General features: G+C 38.8%; 3 protein-coding genes and 1 long non-coding RNA gene across 7 annotated transcripts; 1 reads left to right on the forward strand and 3 right to left on the reverse strand.

The window, feature by feature from the left end:
- Window positions 1-1,030: 1,030 nt before the first annotated feature.
- LOC108887191 (beta-1,3-galactosyltransferase 5) lies at window positions 1,031-5,300 on the reverse strand. 2 transcript variants are annotated; one of them, XM_018682474.2, is made up of 2 exons: window positions 5,152-5,300; window positions 1,031-2,382 (listed from the first exon to the last, which is right to left on the reverse strand). In XM_018682474.2, exon 2 carries the CDS (start codon window positions 2,375-2,377, stop codon window positions 1,340-1,342), a length of 1,038 nt encoding a protein of 345 aa, XP_018537990.1. In that variant the 5' UTR covers window positions 2,378-2,382; window positions 5,152-5,300; the 3' UTR covers window positions 1,031-1,339. The 2 variants fall into 2 exon arrangements, with proteins under 2 accessions (XP_018537990.1, XP_018537991.1); XM_018682475.2 differs by having other exon boundaries at window positions 5,190-5,299.
- LOC108887192 (uncharacterized) lies at window positions 4,879-20,536 on the forward strand. Of its 2 annotated transcripts, XR_001961567.2 has the most exons (4): window positions 4,879-5,118; window positions 5,222-5,299; window positions 12,599-12,748; window positions 20,508-20,536. It is a non-coding gene; the product is annotated as an uncharacterized LOC108887192 (long non-coding RNA). The 2 variants fall into 2 exon arrangements; XR_007813201.1 differs by lacking the exon at window positions 20,508-20,536 and having other exon boundaries at window positions 12,599-15,217.
- On the reverse strand, window positions 7,201-9,779 carry LOC108887190 (beta-1,3-galactosyltransferase 2). Its single transcript, XM_018682472.2, has 2 exons — window positions 9,568-9,779; window positions 7,201-8,450 (listed from the first exon to the last, which is right to left on the reverse strand). Exons 1-2 carry the CDS (start codon window positions 9,609-9,611, stop codon window positions 7,361-7,363), a joined length of 1,134 nt encoding a protein of 377 aa, XP_018537988.1. The 5' UTR covers window positions 9,612-9,779; the 3' UTR covers window positions 7,201-7,360.
- Window positions 13,999-22,665, reverse strand: LOC108887189 (beta-1,3-galactosyltransferase 2). 2 transcript variants are annotated; one of them, XM_018682471.2, is made up of 2 exons: window positions 22,416-22,665; window positions 13,999-18,479 (listed from the first exon to the last, which is right to left on the reverse strand). In XM_018682471.2, exons 1-2 carry the CDS (start codon window positions 22,457-22,459, stop codon window positions 17,345-17,347), a joined length of 1,179 nt encoding a protein of 392 aa, XP_018537987.1. In that variant the 5' UTR covers window positions 22,460-22,665; the 3' UTR covers window positions 13,999-17,344. The 2 variants fall into 2 exon arrangements, with proteins under 2 accessions (XP_018537987.1, XP_018537985.1); XM_018682469.2 differs by lacking the exon at window positions 22,416-22,665 and adding an exon at window positions 20,693-20,880.
- Between the last annotated feature and the right edge of the window lie 768 nt (window positions 22,666-23,433).

Here is a 23,433-nt window from a genome sequence, read left to right on the forward strand (position 1 = left end):
GTTTAAGAAGAGTCAGCCACAGCCATTTGCTCACACTCACCCTCATTCTCTGTCCTGACCAGCAGGACAAGTTCATGGCCAGATCATATGTCAGCACACTGTTCTCTCATTATAATTACTGCCTCCTTTAATCAGGCTTTTATATCGGTTTGGTGGGCTTTACCTCTATCACCGGTATGATTTGGTTCTCCTGTTGTTGCCTCTGCTGAGTAGGTGGCACGGTGGTGCAGTGGCTGGCACTGTTGCCTCACAGCAAGAAGGTTCTGTGGGCTTTAATCCTGTTTCTCCCCAGGGCTCTTCTGTGTGGAGTTTGCATGTTCTCCCTGTGCCTGCGTGGGTTCTCTCTGGGTTCTCTGGCTTCCTCCGACAGTCCAAAGACATGCAGGTTAATTGGTGAAGTGAGTGAATGTGAGTGTGAATAGTTGTTTGTCTCTATATGGCAGCCCTCTGATAGACGTCTAATGCCAGCTGGGATTGACTATGAAGGGAAACTGAAACTGTTGGGTACACAGAAGAAATTTTTACAGGGGGTTATAGAGAGTTTTTTCTAAAGCCGTGAGACATCGACCAGTTTTGGAGAATCATCAATTGAAATCTACTAAACACTAAAGTGTACAGGAAAGGTTGTAATATAGTTATGCCAGTATGATAGATGCAATTCATACATGATCTAATGCTGCTCAGTATCATAACATAGCGTAAACATTTTTTAAAATTGTGGTTAATTTCTGAGACACCCTGAAAACATGACTCTATGTAAGGTCTGGCTGTAGTGGAGTCTTATAGATTTTATCTGATGTTAATCTGCCCCCTTGTGGACTAAGGACGAACTACAGTTGGCAGATGGTTGATTCCATCATCTGATTTCACCAGAGGAACTTGATCTCCAGTGCTCTGTCATCCAGTTTAAGTTAAGTATGATTCCACTGAGGTGGAATTTATGTGTGACATATTGTAGCCAATGTAGTTTAAGACATGCAGTTTGTTGTTGTTGGCTGTAAAACTCAAAATGGCAGACTTTGAGAACCACTGCTGTAGACAGTCTTCATGTTTATTATAAAAATAAATTATACAGCTGATGTTCATATTTCTGTCTGATACACTCATCATAGGTCAGCTGTTTGAAGAATATTAGATAACACAACACAAAGACATTTTTCTGTCCAACAAGGAAACAATGTGCTTCCATGTTGTCTGCAAACATTTTAAAACATGCTCCATTTTAATTTAGGTTAATTTTTTTGTCAGATTCAGTGTCATTTCCAGGATCTGAATATGAGTAAAATGGCCTCCCCACCACCAAAAAGTCACAACTCAGTCTTGGTTAACCTGATAAAATTTAGCATTTAGCTCCTGGCTCTCTGCTCCTCACCCAGTAACTCATCATCTGGGGGATGTCTGTCGTCGTAACGGCGATTACTTTTGAAAGGCTGCAGCTGCTCAGAGGATGCTGGGGGTCGACAATAAACATATTCTTTTCGGGAGGGTCAGTGGGGGAAATGTCCAATCGTCTCAGGCACATACCCAGGTAGGCGTCCTCAATGTAGATTGGTTTAATCTGAGGAGAGACACTCAGAATCTTCCCAGGCAGGTCCAGGGACATGACGTATGCCATGCCCAGGGGATATGGGGGGTACTCAGGCTCAGCTATCACGTATCTCGGCATGTAGAATTTGTTGAATGGGTTTCTTAGAACTGGGCTGTGCCACCACACCAGACCTGTCATGTAGTTTTGTTTGGCCGTGCTAGGATCCAACAACAGTTTAATCAGATTTGGGACATGGAGTAGCATATCTGAGTCAACCTTTATAACATAAGAAACCATGGTGCAGTGCATAGCCAGCCACTCCAACATGACCATAGTCTTGATGGTCAGATTGCGGTAGCTGTCCTGGAAGTTGCTCTGGATCAGGTCATGGTGCTGTTCATTCTCCTGTTTAAGCTTCTCTTGCTGCTGCTCAGCATCAGCTCCACCAGGCAGGCCCAGTATGAAGATGGTCTCCACCAGCTGACCCAGAACCATTTTCTCATTTCCCCATGTCTTTCGAATGGTGTCCCGAGCTGCCACATTACTGGGTGCAACTGGAACCATCACGATCAGGAAAGGAGTCCTGGTCTTACACGTCTGCGTGTCGTCCATGATGAATTTGTAGTTTCGTGGATAGGCCACATGATATGGCCCAGGATCCTCCCATTGTGGTTCTCCTGATGGTGATGATAAAGATGGTGCTACTCTGTGAGCTGGAGAATTCCTGCTCTCTGATGTCCTGTCATAGTTGAAATAGATGAGGATGATTGTCACCAATAACAGGGAGCAAATAAAAATGCGTTTCAAGTCCCAGTTTCTCCCAGTTGCATTTCTCCTCCCAGTCTCCATTAAAACTACAAAGAAAAGAGACTCCTGTTATTACATGATTGCAGCACTTTCTCAAAAAATATGATTCAGATAAAACAGCAACAAACATTTCAACAGTCTACCATCTTTGAGAAAATCAAGCTTCTTAATACCAGCATTTTCACTGAAATCCAGTAGGAGTCTTATTTAAAAGCCTATTCAAGTGTGATTTTAGTATATCTGTCAGAGTCTTCATTCAGGCAAAGACAGTGCATGTTTTCATGTGTTCGGTATAGTATTTTAGCACTGTAATGTGGCTATCATCTCAAATGGTTAGTCAACATTCAATGATTTCTTGCAAGCACAAACCACAACAAACAGCCCTAGACCACAAATTTAAAAAAACAGCATTGTTTATGTAACTTTATGTTACATGACATTGTTTCATCAACCCAGACTGGTCTTTTGGGTGTGGCAACAAAGTAAGTTTACATTGCAAATATTAGTGTCCTTGGCTCAAACGCCTCAGTAGGTTCTCTGGTGTTACCTGCAGTAGTAAATGTCAGTTTTCTCCTGTGTATTGGCATGATTGGAGTCCAGTTGTGCATGCAAAAACCTGGTGTTGCACAGACTGCATACTATACATAAACTAAACATACCTGCAAGTATAGGTCTCCCATACGTTGGCTACACTGGGGCTGCCCACTCAGTATGTTAAACCATGCCCAGATAGTTCCAAAGTGGATGTAGCAACAAGCACTGGAAGGGTTTTCCCCATCCTGAGTTCCCATCCCAATTTTTTTCTTTAAACAATGTCCTTAGTATTACTTATCAATATAACAATCATATTGCTTTATGTTTGTGTCTTTTATGTTACTTTGTTTCTGAGAAATCATGGTTTATCTGTAACTTTGGCACACCATACAAATCTAAATACTACAGTTCCCATGAGCCTGTGCTGCAGCTACTATAGTGAAAAAGCCAGTCAGAGGTGCAAATCAGAGCAGCAGAGAATTTGCACTTTGTTTGCAGTTGAAAACAAAAAAAAATAGCACTGTCAAAGCTGAATTCATCCAAAACTGACCCATAAAGCAAAAGTGAACTGATGCAGATTGTATTGTCAGTATTGTCAGCCGAGTGCTCCAACTGTGATTGGTCATAGAACACATAAAACCATACATCAGACCCTTTTTTTTAAATTTGGCATAATCTAATATGGGTGTGAAAAATAATATTTTTAGTTCTCTCTGTCTCTCTCTCTCTGAGAGTGTATCCTGCCTCTGTCCTGACAACCACGTTCCTCGATCAGTTTGGCTACCTGCAGCGATCCATTGAAAAAAATTCTACAGTCTTTACATAAAATATGGCTCCACAAACCTCACTGCTCAATTAAGAAGGCAAGTAAGTGTGGTTACAATAATGTCCCTGGCAGAAGCAGTCAGGCCAACATGGTATTACCAGGCAACACACAGGCTACTTCCATAGCACATCAGCTACACTGGTCCAACAATTTGTTGTAGCTACTTAACAATGAGTTCATCATACAGTGAGCCTGTAATCTTATAAGAGCGTCAGACTGTGCATTATGTCCAGAACCCATTTGGTTTGAAGCCATTTGGTTTTATTTACTAGACTAAGTGTCCTTGATTGTTGAAAATATCAAATTTGAATAGATAATGCTGACCTGAAAAGTCATGTGAACAATATTTTAGAAAATAAATTCTCCTAATTGGACAAAAGGTTTGTCTATTAATATTCCTGTCTATGTTTACTGTAATTTCCTGTGGTATTACACATTAAATATTACTCAAAATACTCAAATATAATACACCTTAATTTAAGCACAAATATCAAAGCAGAGCTGAAATAATATTCAATCTATATTAATATTACATAAATTACACAACGGAACCAGAACTAATCTCCTCAAAACATGAAAAATTATACAGAAAAATAGAATTAAAGTAAAGTAAAATGGTGTGTGAAGTTCAGTGACCAAACAGGGACCCCGGAAATTAATGGATGCATTAATGGTCAAAATAACACAAGACAGCTGTGTAGAACAAGATAACAGGAAAATAATAAAATGGGGCAGCAGCATTTCCTCAAATGAGCATTTATCAACCAGTGAAATCATGTTAGTCTTCATCGTGGTGACTGACACTTTGTTTGTCCAATATTTGCTTGACTATGTTGCAAGACATACATGGCCCTGCAGTAAATGTGTTCAAATATTTATTTCGACTACAGGGCGTCTACAAAGTGTAAAACGAAGTCACATCTGGCTCTATTCCGGCATATACTCAATTTATTATCCAGACCCACCAGAGGTGTGTTATCACCGTTATCACTTTGAGTTAAGTAAAACACACACAGCATTCATTGTTATAAGATATATAACCTACAGCTTCATATTTAGGGGAGGATAATAGTTTACTTCCTTACCATACCATATGCACGTGCACATGTCCCCGGGAAAGTGCACAACAGTCAATACCAGAAAACGATAGACTGCCTGTAGCGGTTCGCACCCAGAGGTTAGTTCAAAGTTTGTTTCAGGTCAAGATACGGTGGCACAACGCTTTTCGCTACTCGAACTTTGAAGGAAAGTCCTAACGTTACCTTCCTTTGTTTATTATATGTCTATTGTCCAGCGGTGTGACCGAGGCATTCTCGTTTCCCCTCTGCTGAATAAAACTAAGCTTCGACTTTTTTGCGCAAGGTTAGGGGAACGATGTCTGATCGATTCACGGATGGAGTGCGAAGGTCACAAACGCACCTAGGTTATAATGTTTATTTCCGTTTTTAATGCTTACCTTTCGTTTTGATCGCGTACTTATTTTTAAAAACTCACTTCCTGTTTCTGTTGTCTTCTCTCTTCTGCAGGTAAACTCTCGGGAAACCAGTGACTACATTACCGCTGATATGACCCGCGACATGCCAAAGTCGGCAGCCATTGTACAGGTTAGTTAAGAAAAGAACACCGCCCTCAATAACCACTCACTTACTTCCCTATTGCTCCGCCTGCCAGTGTGACCCAGTCAACCAGGTACTCAAACCTCTTCAGAGCCGCATGAGTCGACTGGCAGATAATTTATTGGCCGGTGTCATACTTCCTCATTTGTGAGGGTTTTCGTGAGAGTAAACCCGGCATCTTTGGGTTTAGATTTTTGGATTTTGGTTACACACAATACAAGCAATTTGAAGTCTGACCAAAGAAATATTAATATAATATTATTAACAGAGAAAATAATAAGCAGGTAAATCAGTAATGAAAATAGTAGTTATTTGCAGATCTAAATAATTATATATTATTTTAATATTTACAATTCATATCTTTATTTTTCATGTAAGTTGAATTGTATTCTTTCATGTAGACAAATTTTTGCATGTACCTTGCACTGACTAAAATACACTGAAAAAAAAATGGAAGTAAGTAATTGGAACCGAATCGACTGAACACAATGTGTCTATAACTAGGGCTAAATTACATTGTTCTTTGCAGAATACTTCACAGTGAAGTGTTAACAAATGCCATAGCTTTAGGCATGTAGGTTTATAGGGCTGTATTTCATTCATGGTTAGATCTTTGGAGGTACTTCAGTTGAGGGATTTGTCTGCCTTTTGGTAATGATTTAAGTGGTAAATAATGAAATATGTATATTGAAAAATTCCGATAAAATTCCATCAAATGATCTCTAATGGATCAAATGAAATTATTGTCAATGTTAAATTACAGGCTACAAGTACATATTGGCTATCTGCCACTTTAACTGAGGTGTATTGAATTGTGGGACATGATTTTATTGTAATGGGCTTTCTCCACCACTAGATGTCATACTGTGTTCAATGTTACAAATGAAAATACCTTGACTGCCCAATCCAGAGCCAGAGAAAAAGTCCTGAGCATGTTAGGCATACAATTATACCACACCCACAGTGAATTTCCCTGATATGTGAGGTTGTAGATTTTAAGGGTGATAAGAGAGAGACAGATAATAAAGGGAAGTCATAAATACAAACAGCACTACAGGTTTTTGTAGAGAAAATTATGTTGTATTTTCCTTCCTGTTTGATTGGGCATGTAGCCAAAGAGGAGTGAGTGGATACTTTCACTTTACAGTAACCTCACAAAAATGTGTTTTTCAAAACAAAATTGAACTACAGGTTAGACCTACCATGCAAGCAATGTGGGTATAAATTCTCAGGACAAAACTTACACATGGGAAGGAAAACACTTACATATGACTGCAGCAACCAAAAACTTGTACTCATGGTCTGAGTAACTTTAGCAAGATAGACTTGAAAAAATCTAAATCTCTCCTTTAAGGACCTCAAGGGGTTCCAGGACCCCATACTGGGAATCTCACACATTGCTGCATACTTTTCAAGATGAATAAAAACTCCAGAAATCTAAAGACAGTGTAATAAATGTTGTAAAAGTGGCATTCTCTTTGACTATTAAAGTTTTCAATGGCGTCTTTCCTTTGTAACTTAAAATATAATGTTAGAGGTATTGATTGTGAACGCATTCCCACTCCCCATTCAACATTCAGCTCTCCTCAAAATGTACTGTGTACCCTTAAGGCACAGGAACCATGTTGAGCTTTTCCTACTTCTCAATAGTTGCAGTCTTTTTTATTCTAAACCCGCTTTTGTTGTGTGAACTTCAAGTGATCTTCTTTCTTTCTTTCTTTCTTTCTTTCTTTCTTTCTTTCTTTCTTTCTTTTTCTGCATGCAGCATTACTTTACACTGTATTTACCGGCAATGTGCATCCAAACATCCTGGTGTGCACTCATGGCATGCATGTCTGCCTTTGTGCATATGCAGGTACAACCAATCAAAAATGCAACCATGCCTATAATGCAGTTGTTCAGAAACCTCTGTAATCTTGTCAAAGCCTGTAATCTTAATTCTCATTTCTGAAATGAGGATGTATGACAATTATATACCTATAAGTAAGTTAACTTCCCAATACTCTGCCACCCAAGTGATTTCTCTGTGCATCTGTAGTAGTCATTGTCCTAACAAGGTGGTTCAGGCTTCTTCAAGTCTGTCCAGTATTTTATCAACTCTTGTGAAGAACCAAGAATGTAGGTGATGACCTTGGAGAATTCACAGCGATTGTATTTGGTGTTATAAGACTTGAACTGGGAGGGATTTGGTGGTGATGTTGGTGCAAGTCCCAACTTTTTCATGCACATTCCAATATAAGCATCCTCTATATTAAAGGGTTTGATTGATTTTGAGACCTGCACAAATTTCCCTGGGAGATCATTGGAGAAGACATATCCCATACCGAGAGCATAGGCTGGGTACTCAGAATCTGGGTACAACTCCTCAGAGACATACCACTTAGAGCTCTTTGAACGGATTGGTTTGTTCCACATAAGCATCCCTGTCAGGTAGTTCAGCTTAGGAATGCCTGGCTTCTGCAGCATAGTGACCAGATTGTCAATGTTCAAGAACATGTCAGAATCAATCTTCATGGCGTATGCTGCTGTAGGGCAGCGGGTTGCCAGCCAGTCCATGATCACCATGGTTTTGATGGTCAGATTGAGGTAAGTGTCCATGAAGTCACTCTGGATCAGATCGTGGTGCTCAAGATTCTCCTGGTTGAGCTTCTCCTTTTGCTGCCCAGCATCAGCTCCTCCAGGGAGGCCCAGCATGAACAGAGTGAGCACCACCTTGCCATGAACCACAGTGTCATTGCCCCATGTCTGCCTGATGGCATCCCGAGCTTCCCTGTTATTTGGTGCGACTGGAACCATCAGGACCAGGAAAGGGGTGTTGGTTTTACACACCTCTGGGTTATCCATAATAAAGTGGTAGTTGCCTGGGTAGGCTTGGTGACACTGAGTGACTGTGGGTGGTTGTGTGGTTTCATGGGTTTTAATTAGGTTAACATAAAAACGAGAAGGTAGATTAACCAAATTTGTCCAATTGAAAACACTGTAGTAGTGGTGATGGAGTGGAAAGCCCTGCCACCCTGACAGAGAGCTGCTCAACAGAGTATAACCAAAGATGAAGAGCATGAGACAAAGCAGGAGCAAGAACTTGAACCAGATATGAAACGAAGACTTCTTCTGATGATGCGAGCTCTTGACAAGTTGTCTAAAAACACAAGAAAGACAGAGTTAAAACTGGTGAGTTTACCACTCCAAAATAAGACAGACCTTTATTTAATTTTGTCAACTAAGTAAAGAGCTGTACGGCCACCACGACCTAACCCCGGATAAGTGGGGAAAAAAATGGATGGATGGACAGGGAAGTGTGTGTTTGATATAAGCTGCAGCAAGTGGAGTATGATGTTTGAGTCTAGCCTAGTGGACAGTGGTTTGGCAAAATTCAATAATTCAGTTCCACTCATTTCAACACAGAGACATTGTATTAGATTTGAAACAGGTTTGTATTGTAAATGTATTCCCATGATCAAGAGGGACGAGGCTTAAGGTCCTATTAGTCTTGGTGTGTTGCAGCAGAACAGTTCAACTGGTTGACTTTGAGAAAATATCTGTTGAACTACTTATTCAAGATTGTTTTTTTCAGTGTAGGCTTTTATAACAACCCCCTGTCAACAGTGAAACTGAATAACAGAACAGGGGAAAGAAATAGTTTTGACCAGTAAAAAATTACATTATCAAGTAGACACAGTGTGCAGCTGTCAAGTTCACTACATGCGATTTGGCTTTGGTAATTTGATTAATTGCAGAATTGTTAACAACCTAAACTGAAATGCAGAACCCTCAGTGCAGGCACTGGGCTTAATACTATTGGACTTGTTATTATTTTATGTGAAGTAGGTCAAACTAGCTCAAACTCTGCCAGCTACAATATATCAGTCACAGGGCAATTACTTTTTCCTTATATCTCCAAATATCTTCATGGGATCAGGAAGATCCTTGGACTGTGCTGGTAATTTAGTTCTACATTGCTGTTGATCCGGAGCAGTAGCACGTCCCTTTCCCTTCAATTGCCATAAATTCTATGCAGAAATTACCATATATGCCAGTCCGACTAACTGATAAACAGAAACTTATCTTGTCCATATCTTGTTCATTTGTTTTCCTGCGAGCTATGAGTTACTGATAACAATATCCGTATGACGTTCTTTCAAAAATCTCAAGAGTAAACTGTGCGTCACGCTCATTCTAATTTAAAAAAAACACGGAAGTTCAGTCACTCCTTACCAAAGGTTTGCCTTTGTTTTAAAGGAGTTTTAAGTTCTTACCTTTTCATCCAATTAACGCCTGAACCAGTTTCTGGATCCCCCATGACTGCCGCGACCCTCGTTTCCTTATTTTCTGATTTTATGAAATGCAGATTATTTACTTAGGACGGTCTTCTTACAAAATAACCACATCTTTCACGCACCATTAACTGTCCACTGAAGTGAAGCTGGTGGGACGATTTTCTCCAGAAAATCAAGAGGGAGGGGGGGAGGGAGGGATGAAGAGAGAGAGAGAGAGAGAGAGACATGGGCTCACTCTGACTGTGTCACACAAAACTCTCTCGACTTTTGAGTTTTCCCCTCTGTTGTCGTACACACCCACACACGGACTCTCAGGGGACTTTGACAGTGAAGAAAGCTCAGAAAAAAGGAATTGGAAGCAGCTTTGCCTTAAACAGCTAAACTGTAATCTGAAAATTTACATGTGGTCATGCGTTTTTGTTTTGTTTTTTTTAATGTATTTTCTGATTGTGATTAAGCTAATTAAAAGGGAGGGACATGTTTTTGTTGATGTCGGTGGAAATACCACATCAACACAGGAAGATGTTATGCTAAATGAAAAACTGTTGTTACAAACGCCTCTTTAACCTTTGTGCAGGTCAAATAGACCTGAATTGTATAAAAGCAGTGTACATTATTGCCTTCAGGCTCAGTGTAATAAATCTCTTCTCAGAATATTTTTTGTCGTTTGATCATCCAATCAAAAGAAAATGAGGTCCTCGCACTGATTCCCAATCAGGGGTAGTTCTGCAGCTGTTTTTTGGGGGCCCTGTGAAAAGACTGTGAACTAGCCCAATTAATCTGACAAAATAAAAAAATATAATTTGATATTTTTGAAAATTATCTTATTGACCTGAACACCACTCCTTTCAGGTAAGAGTGTGAAAGGAAAAAACTAGTGAATATAGTTTAAAAGAATTGAAATGATGAGCTAAAAGTAGAACACAGGTAGCCAATGGCAGAAATGGCTACCACCACCCTGTCTCAACTGTAAAACCAGAGAATCCTGTTGAGCAGGAAAATACTCTTTAAAGGGTCTATGTGAGCCTACTGGTGTGTCAGGTTTCTTCTGCTGTGCCTGATGAACTTGTTTAACAACTGTTAATACCATCATTGTTGGGACATTTCTACCCCCGTGTCAGTGCTTTGATTTACATATTGTATAGAACTCATTATGCAACTTTACTTGTTATACCTGACACATTTTGTTCTCTCTTTGTAAGCATTATTAACAGTCAAGTGGCTTTTCATTAACCTCATGAAAGGCAGCTATTAATTAATTTTCTTATTATATTCTTATTTTCTTATATTGAAACATTAAATTTACAATACACCGCAGATTTTCTGAACATTATCCATACAATACAACAATATTCATCTTTGAGGATTTTTTCAAATAATGGGAAATTAGACATATCCGTATTAGGCTACACCAAACATGTTTTTAACCAAAGGATTCTTTTGAATAAGTCTTGTTTCCTTGAGGAGCTTTAAAATCCTTTTATAGCCAGAAACACACTGATTTTAGGAGCATGATACTACTGAAGTGGAATGTCCATGTAACTTTTTGTACCCAGTGTAGTATAAGACATACTGTTGCTGTTGGCCACTTTGCAAAGAAAACTCTGAAAATGTCAGACTTTGAAAACTCCCGATGTCGACAATCAGACTTCATATTTATTATCAAAATGAATAATACATCCGATGTTCCTAAATGTGTTAGAGCTGATACAGCTTAGAAAGTTCTCATAGGTCAGCTGCTTGAGAAGAACATCTGATAACACAACACAAAGACATTTTTCTGTCCAACAAAGACATAATGTGCTTCCATGTTGTCTGCAAACACTTAACACTTACATAAATATGCTCCATTTTAATTTATGTAAAATATTTGTCAGATTCAGTGTCATTTCCATGATCTGAATATAAGTGAAATGGCCTCCCCACCACCAAAAAGTCACAACTCAGTCTTGGTAAACCTGATAAAGCATTTAGCTCCTGGCTCTCTGCTCCTCACCCAGTAACTCATTATCTTTGTGATGCTTGTCATTGTTACGGCGATTACTTATGAAAGGCTACAGCTTCTCAAGGATGCCTGACATTTTTTAGGGTTATACGTATACACAAATTATCAGGATTGACTCTAAAAAATAAACGACAAAAATTAGCTTTGTAACATTGTATAATAACCTTACATACCACCACTTAACTGTATCCACCATCAGTTGAACTGAACTTTTTGCCCTCATACGTCTTTGGAATATAAAATATAGCCTAAACTTCTCCAAACTGTGCACTGCAAATGCAAACTCAAAAACATGAAATGTTAGCAGCAGTAAATTTCAGGTTCTTCCTGCATGGTAACATTTTTGTAGTCCACTTGTGCACAGACTGTACACATGAGCTAAACATACCTGCAAGTATAGACTGTAGTGTTTCTGGCCCATAGGTTTCCCATACATTTGCTACATTTGAGCGGCCTGCCTAGTAGAATATACCTCACCCAGTACAGAGTTATAAAGTGGAAGGAGGAACTGTTTCTGGAGGTGGGCTTCTAACATCCTGGTATTGTGTGTAGTCATTTCCCCCCCCGACAGTATTTCCATCTTGTTACAGTAGGGTCAGGATAAAGTTTGGTTTAGGTTAATTTACGGGGAAACAGACTTTAACAAAGTACAGGCATTAGCCGTACACTATCGACGACTAGAATTTTGAGGTAAAATTTTACTTACTTTTGTTTTTGTTTTATCTGTTATTCAACAGTAGGTCACAGGCATTTTATCTTACAAATATCTACTCCAGATAAAATTGTCCTGGGTGAGATTTCTGTAGTAAGCCAAGGACAGGCTACTAATTAACTTCAGGCAGACAGTAGATATGTTTGACATCATGAAAAAAACATTTGAACATTCAGCTCTCTGTTTAATTTCATTAAGTTTTGACTTTTCCCTCAAAGTTTGCTCAAGTAGAATGCTATCTAATCAGGTCTTTGGTGGAGTCTGACTTACCTTTGGCTTGTTGTCCTCTGCAGGTAAACTCCCAGGTAATCAGTTACTATATAATCCAGGATGGACCAAAGTCAGCAGCGACTGTTCAGCTTACCTGAGAATTAATGCACACATTAACCATCAACTCCTCACTTCGACGCTGCCTCGCCTGCCAGTGTAACCCAGTCAACCAGGTACACAAACCTGCCTGTTGATTTATTCAGAGCCAAACGATCATCAGTCAACTGAAAGATATTTAGAATAACCAACAGGTAAATCAGTAATGAAAATAGTAGTTATTTGGTGATCAAAAGAATTTATTTAATTCTCATCATTTCATCACCACAAATAGAGACAGTTATTAGTTAGCTGAGTTGTTGTAAAGCACTATTTTAACCATCCCTAATTTCCTAATAATTTCCTAATTTCCTAGAAGATTTCCAGGCAAAAGTGTGGCACTAATTACAGGGAAATGGAGATGTAGCGCTGTTTTTTTTTTTTTTCATTTTTAAGTAGTAAATAGTAGAACAGTATATTTACTTTAAATATTAATTTAAAGTAAATGTATAGTTACTATGGACAAAAAGCTTCAAATTACTTGTATTTACATTAATATATTTTGCCAATGAAGTTTATTCTAATTCTAATTCTGACTATGCACTTACTATTAGAAATTTAATTTTTCATATAAATGTAATTGTATTCTTTCATATAGACAAATTTCATGTACCTTGCACTGATTAAAATACATTGAAAATCAGTTGGAAGTACTCAACTGGAACTGTGCCAACTGAACCGAATTTGTGTGCTAAATTACACTGTTCTTCACAGGATACTTAAGAACAAAAAGTTACCAAATACCGTAGCTTAAGGCATGTAGGTTTAAAGGGTTATATTACATTCATGGGTAAGTCACTGGAGGCACCACAATTAAGGGATTTGTCTGTCCATAAAGTGATCTCTAATTGATCAAATTACATTATAATCAATGTTAAATTACAAGTACATGTTGGCTGTCTGCCACTTACACTGAGGTACAATGAATTGTGGGACATGATTTTATTGTAATCGGCTTTTGCCACCACTAGATGTCACACAATGTTTAAAAAATCCTTAACATTATTGCATAAAATTGTCAAACTGTGTTTGTTTATTTTGCATCTATTGCAATATTTAACTGAATCAATGACTAATCAGAACATTAAAAAACCTTGAAATTCTAATTGCAAAACTACAGCTGGAGTTTCCATACCAGTTAATGGTTCAAGTAATGCCAGTCTTACTCATCATATAATGTAATATGGGATATCTTAAATTGGAGCCAACATAATTCTGACCAGTCATGAATAAATTACAGATTCCTGTAATGTGAATACTACCTGATCAATAAATGTTCCCAAACACATCAGTCTTGACAGATTAGACAAGGAAACAAAATCTCATAAAAGAAGAACAGAAACAATACTCTTTTTACTAAAAACTTTTTTCTACCACATCAGCTGCCTGCAGACTGTACAGTGCGATTCAAATGTCATGGTCTGATGAAGATACAAGGACAACATTATCTAGAAAGAGCTGTGATATTGTTTGAGTGTCACCAAATTAGACACTTCAGACCTTGAATGCAACATGATATCTTGTCCATGAATGTCACAAACAGATGAGCTGAAACAGCACACCCTGATGACTGTATAAACCTGATGAAACAGTAATGGCAAAACATATAGCAATGCTAAATGAAGATTTAAATAGTACATTTTTTTTATCTTTCTCACACATATACATATACTATGTAGTAAAGGTATGACATAAAAGTAAAAAAAAAAAAAAAGAAGAATAATTAAATATAGATTGCTGTATCAACCAGATTTGCAGGCAACTGGCAAAGCAGGGAAAATCATCAAATGAAGGACATTTTAAAAAATCCCCTTTAACTCCATCTGATTACACAACATATTTTATTTTACTGTAGAAGGAAATGTTAACTATATCCTGCAGTGGATGTATCATGCATTTGAAAGGATTACATAAAAAATAATCTTCTGTAACTGCAGGAGAAAAAAGTCATGATCATTTCATTAATGCAGTGCAAAACAGTTAAAGAAAAGTGAGCTATATGATAACACATATGAATTTGTGCTGTATTTATGATCCACAGGGAACTTGTGCATTTGAGGGAAATATCAACAAATTCTCCTGTATATTTCTCATGAAAAATGGGCATTCAATCAGGACTCCACAGCATTTACTCTGACCTGTTCTGACACAGTGATGTGCATATCACATACCTGTAGGTTAAGTGGCGTGTCACAAGCTATCTGTGACAAAGTCTGTTCAGAGCTTGTCAGGGTTCATATCGTCTTCATCTTGTCTCTCAAAGACAAGTCACTTAACTCAGTGCACCATCATTGCTGCAGATTTTTGGAAATGTAAACAGTATGTTTTGCCTTAAAAGGCAAATGGTGACATGCCACTCTCTACATTATTCAAACATATTCCCAATTATCCCTGAGCTTCCCAGTTTAATCTGTCTTTCATGGTGCAGTCTGTCAAATGATTTCCTGATTATTTTAGCTTTTGTCAAAATCTGTATGTATGTTTTAGCAGTTGTAACTTTATACCAGTAATGAATGATAAAAAAAGACAAAAAAAAACAAAAAACAGTAACAGTTTCCTCGTAACTGTGCAATCTATGCTCTGTGCAATTTTCCTGAATGAGTCATGTCATGAGACAGATTTCCCTGTAAATTCCTGTTGGCATAAGTTAAAATAACTTTACTGGCTGTTCCAGTTCAAGGCCACAGAAAAAGCTGTGAGCATGATACATCTGATTATACCACAGCCACAGTAAACCTCCCTGATAGTGTAAGGATGTAGATTTTAAGGATGGTTAGAAGAAAATTAGAGAGACACAAACTGCACTATAGACTTCTATAGAGAAAAATATTCTCCTTGAGCTCGTTATTTTGGCCTTGTTATTGTCCTTCTGCTTTTGCAGGGCATTTAAAATGCTTATTTCTTCATGCAGCCAAAGAGGAGTGAGTGGATGGACTAATAGCAGTAAATACTATCCCTACAAAGATAAGAGGAGATGGCATCCTGTTCTAAGTTCTAAGTAATGTGGGTGTAGAGTCTCAGATCATTTGCAAAGTGTATATACAAGTGTATATACTGTATATAGTGAAAATATATAGTGAAGTAAAGTATATAGTGTCATTAGAGTACATGAAACCAAAACAGTCATTGTCTCATTGCCAACCTCTATGGAGTGAAAATAGTGGCAAATTTTAAGTACGGTACTCGAATTCCCTAAGAATAGATTCAGATTTCTTCCGAACATCCACTTGAGAATCAAGTGAAAGTTTTTGGTCGATGTAAGCATTCCTCCTCTCCATACAGACCCAACGTACAACTCCGCTGTAAGAAGAGGGGGACAAAATCCTCATTCTGTGCAAAAAATGTGTTTTTAATTTAGCTGGTGCTAATAGGAGGCTTAACAAGGAACTAAACAAATCAATTGGATATCTTCCAAAGTTAGTCTTTTAGTGGAAAACCCCTCTTTGTGTTTCCTCATTGAGCTTTAGTAGAGGGATAGCAACACAAAAAGGGAACTGTGTATCAAAATCTTTGGAGAATACCAACTTAATCTGGCTAAGCTAAGTCTTTTGTACAGAACAAGCAATGGATTTTGGCCTCTTGTATCGAGTACATGTACATTTCTAGCCGTATCCTGGTTTTATCATATTTAAGATATGGAGTTAACATGGAACATGAGAAACATGAATACATAATTCTTACACTGTTCAGGTTTCTGAAAGCAGGATGTGTGGTGCTTACATACACAACACATAACCCAGATACTGCAAAAACCTGATCAGAACCAGGATACCTGTGTACATCTGAATGTAGTGATGTTAGGAAGAGATCACTTCAATGCCACTGTATACTGTCATAGTTTTTAATCACAAATTAGTTTCAGGAGAGCATTCTGTAGGTTGGCTTCTTTAGTTGTTTAATTAAGTTTTTAAAAAATACATTAATCTGCAAAACAACAGGAAAATAATCTTTACACCTTTCTTTCTTTACACCAGTGGCTTCTTTCCTTTGTAACCTAAAACATACCCTTAGGAGTATTAATTGTAAACACATTTTAGTATATACACAACATTCTTCCTCGAAATGTAATATGTAGCCTTAAGACATAGCAAATGCGTTGAAAGGTCATACCTCGCAATTACTGCAGTCTTACCTACTCTAAACCTGCATTTGTTGCATTAGCTTCAACAGGTCTTCCTCTCTTATTTTATTTATTTTTCTTTTTTTTTGACTCTATAATGCTGTAATCTGTAATCACTCCATCCTGTATTTACTAGCAATGTGTGTTCAGGCATTGTAGTGTGTGCTTGTGTCATGCATGTCTGCCTTTTAGCATATGCAGGTACAACCAAGACATAAACAATATAGAAATCATCACATCAAAAAGCTCCTCAGGGTACCTTTGGTTCCACTCATATTTCCATTTAACTTCACATCAGATCATATAAACACTTCATAACTGTCTTTGTTGACAACCCATAGGATTTTTAAATAGACCTACACCAAAGTCAAAAAAAATTAACCATTTCTATTGTGCAGCTGTTCAGAAACATAATCTTTCCAAATCTTAATTCTCATTTCTGAAATGAGGATGTATGAGAATTATACCTATAAATAAGTTAACCTCCCAATATTCCGCCACCCAACCCTTTCCACCCAAGTGATTTCTCTGTGCATCTGTAGTAGTCATTGTCCTAACAAGGTGGTTCAGGCTTCTTCAAGTCTGTCCAGTATTTTATCAACTCTTGTGAAGAACCAAGAATGTAGGTGATGACCTTGGAGTATTCACAGCGATTGTATTTGGTGTTATAAGCCTTGAACTGGGAGGGATTTGGCGGTGATGTTGGTGCAAGTCCCAACTTTTTCATGCACATTCCAATATAAGCATCCTCTATATTAAAGGGTTTGATTGATTTTGAGACCTGCACAAATTTCTCTGGGAGATCATTGGAGAAGACATATCCCATGCCGAGAGTGTAGGTCGGGTACGTGGGATCTGGGTACAACTCCTCAGAGACATACCACTTAGAGCTCTTTGTACGGACAACCGGCCTGTTCCACATAAGCATCCCTGTCAGGTAGTTCAGCTTAGGAATGCCTGGCTTCTGCAGCATAGTGACCAGATTGTCAATGTTCAAGAACATGTCAGAATCAATCTTCATGGCGTATGCTGCTGTAGGGCAGCGGGTTGCCAGCCAGTCCATGATCACCATGGTTTTGATGGTCAGATTGAGGTAAGTGTCCATGAAGTCACTCTGGATCAGATCGTGGTGCTCAAGATTCTCCTGGTTGAGCTTCTCCTTTTGCTGCCCAGCATCAGCTCCTCCAGGGAGGCCCAGCATGAACAGAGTGAGCACCACCTCGCCCTGAACCACAGTGTCTTTGCCCCATGTCTGCCTGATGGCGTCCCGAGCTTCCCTGTTATTTGGTGCGACTGGAACCATCAGGACCAGGAAAGGGGTGTTGGTTTTACACACCTCTGGGTTATCCATAATAAAGTGGTAGTTGCGTGGGTAGCCTTGGTGGTACTGAGTACCTGAAGGTGCTACAGTAGGTAGTATAGAAAGTGGTTGCATGTTTTCATGGATTTCATTTTGTTTAACCCTGTGTTTTGGATGAACGTAATAAGAAGGAGGAGCGTTAACTTTACTGGTCCAATTGAAAATCCTGTAGTAGTGCTCATAGAGTGGAAACGTCTGCCACATTGACACAGAGCTGCTTGACAGAGTATAACCCAAGCCAAAGAGTACGAGACAAAGCAGGAGCAGGAACTTGAACCAAATATGAAACAAAGGCTTCTTCTGATGATGTGAACTCTCGACAAGTTGTCTAAAAAGACAAGAAAGACAGAGTTAAAACTGAGTTTACCACTCGAAAATAAGACAGACCTTTCTGTATTTTTGTCAAGTAAGTAAACAGCTTTACAGTAAATGTGTTAGGGTTCGGCAAATGGCTGAGGTAGTACTAGCAGGAATAGCAGTGTAGCCTGTCTGATACAAAAATCCAGTATCTGTGTAGCCTGTATATTCTTTACAGTTGAAAACAAACTTGTCAGTGCTCTCTCTGATTATCAGCTACATAATGATGACAATGTTAAGAAATGACTTCAAATTGATCTTTGGCATTTCTGCAAGCTCTTATACTTTCATTTGGACACCCAAACTAAGAGCTACAAGTGCAGGAGGCGGACCAACTGACAGAGCTGAGCTTGTATTGAGTGCACAAGTGTGTGCTCAATCAGTTATTCATTTAGCTGTTATTACCAAACTGGAATAACAGCTGTAACCTCAACAACAACACCTGTACGTCACAAAAGGAGAGAAACAGGAAGCAAGTGCCTAGAAACAGTGAATTTATATGAATTTCTTCAACTGCTAGCACCATGATTTTGTCATGCTGTAAATTAATTTGTATCTTGCAGAGGTCACTTGCCTTGCGTTTTGTTGAAATTGTAGCTGTCTGGATTTTAAGTGTGTGGATTTTAAGACAGCTGCATGTGCTGTTGTTTAATTTGATTGTGTTCTTAAATCATGTTAGTTTTGGTTTGGTCTCAGTACACTGAAATGCTTGCTGATAGCTTAAAATAGCAGCAACTATTCATCCCTGCTCAACAGCCTTCTCTAAACATTGTTGCTTGTGTAATTTCTTGTAAATTTGTCTAAGGCCTGACCCTGATGGAAGCCTGTGATATTTGTTTTGGCACCAAAACTTTAGAGACACCACCCTCCTTATGTGGGCAATACATTAGCCAACATGGAACCCTCTGACAGAAATGTACCTCCAATCATTTAAGGAGTAATTTATGATCTTGTAAACTGAATCTAAATACACCAAATACACCAGCCAAACACCTGATACATAGCTAATTAATACAGGGCACCTATGCAGCAATTGATCATGGCTTATGCACATTAATGGATAAGTCTGATGACACTCTATTTTTGTATTATTGTCAAGAAATCACATGAAAAGTGCTTTAAAGACACATATAAAGAATAGAACAGTGTAAGACTCACCCACATTTACAGCTACTGTGGGTGTACTAGTAACTATAAAGATCTCATGTGACAGTGAACCAACATAAAAATTACATCCTGTGATAGATTGGCTGTTTTTCAGACAATAATTTGACCTCTATCTATAATTTTCTTAAAATCATTGTTTTTAATTTTTTCATAAATCCTTACATTTTCTCATTGATATAAAAACCTGTATAATTTGATTTTTTACATTTTCAGAAACAATAAACATGTCACCTCCAACAGTATGAGATTCAATAAAATGTAATAAGTAGAGTGATCAATTAGTCAGTTTGATATAAAATTAAACTGCTTTGATAACTGACAAAACAGGCAATTTGAAGATAAATGTTGGGCTTTAGGAAATGATAACTAAGCCAGTCATTTCAGTACTCTCTGCCATTTTATAGAATTAGGGATGAATCAAGAAAATAGTCTGCAGATGAATCAAAACAACTATGGATCACTGAGCAGGCTGAGGGTCCAAAGGGTCCCAGAGCCAGAGCTTCTGTTTGAAGAAACAGTTTTAGCATTAAGAGTTTTTGGAGCATTATAAAGCCCAGTCATGTCCCAGTTCTTATGTTTTATTTACTTAGTGCAGCTACACATTTCATATTTGGCTACAGTAAATCTTCATTCATGCAAATAAAGCTATTTAAATATTGCTTGATAGTAAAAGAGCTCTGTATTGAGGTAATATTCATAGAGCTGCAACAATTACTCCCTCCACAAAAAATCCTCATCAGCTTCTTTGATCATCTGTTAACTGTTTGTTTGTTTGTTGTTTGTTTTTGTTTTATTTTTTTTTCACGAAAAACTTCCACATTTTTTGTTACAGATTCACAATGCACAAAATCTAGGCCTACATAAAATAATAGAAGGCAGCCGTGTGGTAAGACCAGACGAGGACCGCAGTGGCCATTAAGTCAAAAACCCTGAAGACACATCGCGCCTCAACACCTGCAACCAACAGAGCACCCACAGCAAACTTTAAACTGAACAGCCAGCGGCCTCAGAGCTTACTGATGTGAAGCGGTGATCTGAGCGGAGAACAACCTCAAGAATCGCCGTGATTTCAGCGGGGAGGCGAACAGCATGGACAGAAGGAGGCCGACCTCCGCCTTGAGGACGCGTCTGAAGCCGCCGGCAGTCAGCAGGAACGGCCGACGACAGAGAACCCTGACACGGACAATGGACTCCGTGGACGCCATGAGTGGAGCTGTTGGCTTGTGAGTTTGCCTCAGAAATGTAAAGTGTTTACAGAAGTTCCCGCTTCATTGTTGGTGGTAGCTGAGCGATGGTACTGTCAGCGGAACCGTGAGCAGCGCGTATTAGTTTAAATAGACCGCCGCACGTGGAAGGGTGCGTTGGATATGAGTCACAGGGAGTGGAGGATGACATCTGTGAGTCTACGGGAGGGTGGTTAAATAAAAGGCCGTGTCATTTAACTGAAACAAATCTGACATTGACGCCACATGAAGTTTGCGCGAGGCAGTTTGATTTCAAGTTCAGTTCTATTCATTTCAAGACACAGTGTCGTTGTACAAGCCTTGGCTGCTGCATTAGTTTAGTTGTTTAGGTGTTGCTCTAACAGCAGAATGTTTGACTTGAGGATATGTTTTCACCGTGTAGGTTACAAGGCAGACTGGTTGATTTCTGGCTCTCTGGGCAAAATATAGTGAAGCTATATACAGTCTACTGCATACAGGGCTCATACACACTGTACAGACTGGGGGTCAATCAGGACAAATAATGTCATATGCAATAATACTTCTACTTGTACTTTTAAACTTTTATGTAAGTAGGTTTTTGAATGCAGGAACTTTACTTAATGAAGCATCACTACTTTAACGTATCAATACTTTTACTGAAGAATCTGAATATTTCTTCTCGCACTGCCAGCTCAGGGTTAGTGTTAAGCATTTAATTAACATGTAAATCGGAACACATTCAAGCCGAAGGAAAGCCAAAATTACAACCTCCAATGTGGCCTTAGACAGTCTGAGAGGAAGTTGTCTCACTTGGCCACATTATATCAAACCACAGGTAAACCACGTGTTACTGTTTCCGTCGCTCATTGTTGTTGTCTCCACTCACTGTGGAGATTGAAGCAGGAATTAACAGCAGATAGTTGAGGACAAATTATGATGTTTGTGGCTACAGAAAAATTAATGGTTTGGGTGGGTGTGGCCTATAGGTCCGACATCATTTACAATAAGGTATACTCATTAGTTTTTCCTTATACCCTCAGATACCTGTATCTGTGTACCAGGAAATCTAATGATCTTTGGACTGTGCTTGGATGTGGAGGTGCAACTGAAAACACAGACGCGCCTTTTCAGTGTCTTTCTGATGCGCTTCCGTGCGTGAAATACGCACCTGATGAAGCGGCTTTAAAGCGAACACCCATGGTTGTTGTAGCTGGTAACTTTGTTTTACGTTGCTGTTACGTTGCTGAGAAATGGCGCGTCCGTTCCCTTTTATTTTTAATCTAAACTCTACGCGGAAATTGAAATAGACCAATGTGCCGCCTAAGTCAAATAGCTCGACCCACTGATAAGTCGTTCATTTGTCTTATTCCGAGCTCTCAATTACTGATAACAATAACTGTATGGCGTTTTTCCAAAGATCTTATGAGTAATCTGTGCGTTGCGTTCATTTTAATTCAAACAACTCGAACTTCAGTCACTCGAAGACAACAAGTGTGTTTTAGTTTGAAGGAAGTTCAACGAATTTAAGTTCTTACCTTTTCAGCCCATTAACTCCTGAACCAGTTTCTAGACCCCCCATCGCAACACTTCCTTCCTCACTTCCTTGACTTCCTTGACCTTATGTTCTATACTTTGCGTCAGCCATGAAATCCAGATTGTTCAATTGCAACGGACTTTTTTTTACAAAATAATTATAGCTTCCACACATCGTCACATCATTAACTGCCGCCGAAATAAGGCTGATAACACGGTCATGTTGTCCCCTAGAATCATGAGGGAGGGCGGGGGGGAGGAGTGAGAGAGAGAGAGAGGAGCGAGCGTTGTGCCATATAAGGCTTCGCAATATTTATCGACTTTACAAACTTGCAGGGCGAGGTTTTACAGATGTCCTTCTGTTTTTCACGCACATCCACCCAGGGGGATTATGACGGTGACGAAAGCTCAGAAAAAGGAAATCCTGGTTTGGAATTTTCCCTAAATTAAAACCAGCTCATCTTTCCACCACCACAACCAAACTGCAATCTAAAATTTATTGCATGGTCTCAGGGTTTTTTTTTCTTTGTGGGTATCTTCTGAGTGTGTGTGTGTGACAGAGGGGAGGAGGGGGCTTGACCACAGTAATTATGAAAAAGGGAGGGGACACATTCCTGTTAAACATGAAGCTGCAAATATGACAAGAACACAGTAGGATGTTATGAGGCTAAGTGAAAAACTGTTGTTACAAATCCATGTGTTCACTCTTTCACCTGTGCACACACAGTAGACCTGCACTGTATAAAAGTAGGCCAGGGTGCATTTTTGCCTCCAGGCTCAGTATAATCAATCTTCTGTTAAAATATTTTGTTGATGCAGTTTGTGGTTTTCCAGTCGAGAGAAAATGAGGTCCCCGCTGTCTCCCACATATTCCCAACCAGGGGTGTGTGGAGAAGCTCAATAATAGAGAATACAAATCACTTTTAAAAAACAGTATATGTAACACCTCAATGCCACTTCTTACAGTCAAGAGTGTACAAAAAATGAGTGAACAAAGTTGGAAATAATTAGCTTAAAGTA

This window comes from Lates calcarifer, linkage group LG5, assembly GCF_001640805.2.
Source record: "Lates calcarifer isolate ASB-BC8 linkage group LG5, TLL_Latcal_v3, whole genome shotgun sequence".
NCBI classification, from domain to species: Eukaryota; Metazoa; Chordata; class Actinopteri; family Centropomidae; genus Lates; species Lates calcarifer.

Bases quoted from the DNA above. Each gene is read 5' to 3' on its own strand.
- LOC108887191 (XM_018682474.2), bottom strand. From the start codon at position 2,377: ATGGAGACTGGGAGGAGAAATGCAACTGGGAGAAACTGGGACTTGAAA.
- LOC108887190 (XM_018682472.2), bottom strand. From the start codon at position 9,611: ATGGGGGATCCAGAAACTGGTTCAGGCGTTAATTGGATGAAAAG. The intron at 8,451-9,567 runs GTAAGAACTTAA...TTGTGTTTTTAG, and splicing joins GGCGTTAATTGGATGAAAAG to ACAACTTGTCAAGAGCTCGC.
- LOC108887189 (XM_018682469.2), bottom strand. From the start codon at position 20,880: ATGGCGTCCACGGAGTCCATTGTCCGTGTCAGGGTTCTCTGTCGTCGG. The intron at 18,480-20,692 runs GTAAGCTCTGAG...TTGTCTTTTTAG, and splicing joins CAGATCACCGCTTCACATCA to ACAACTTGTCGAGAGTTCAC.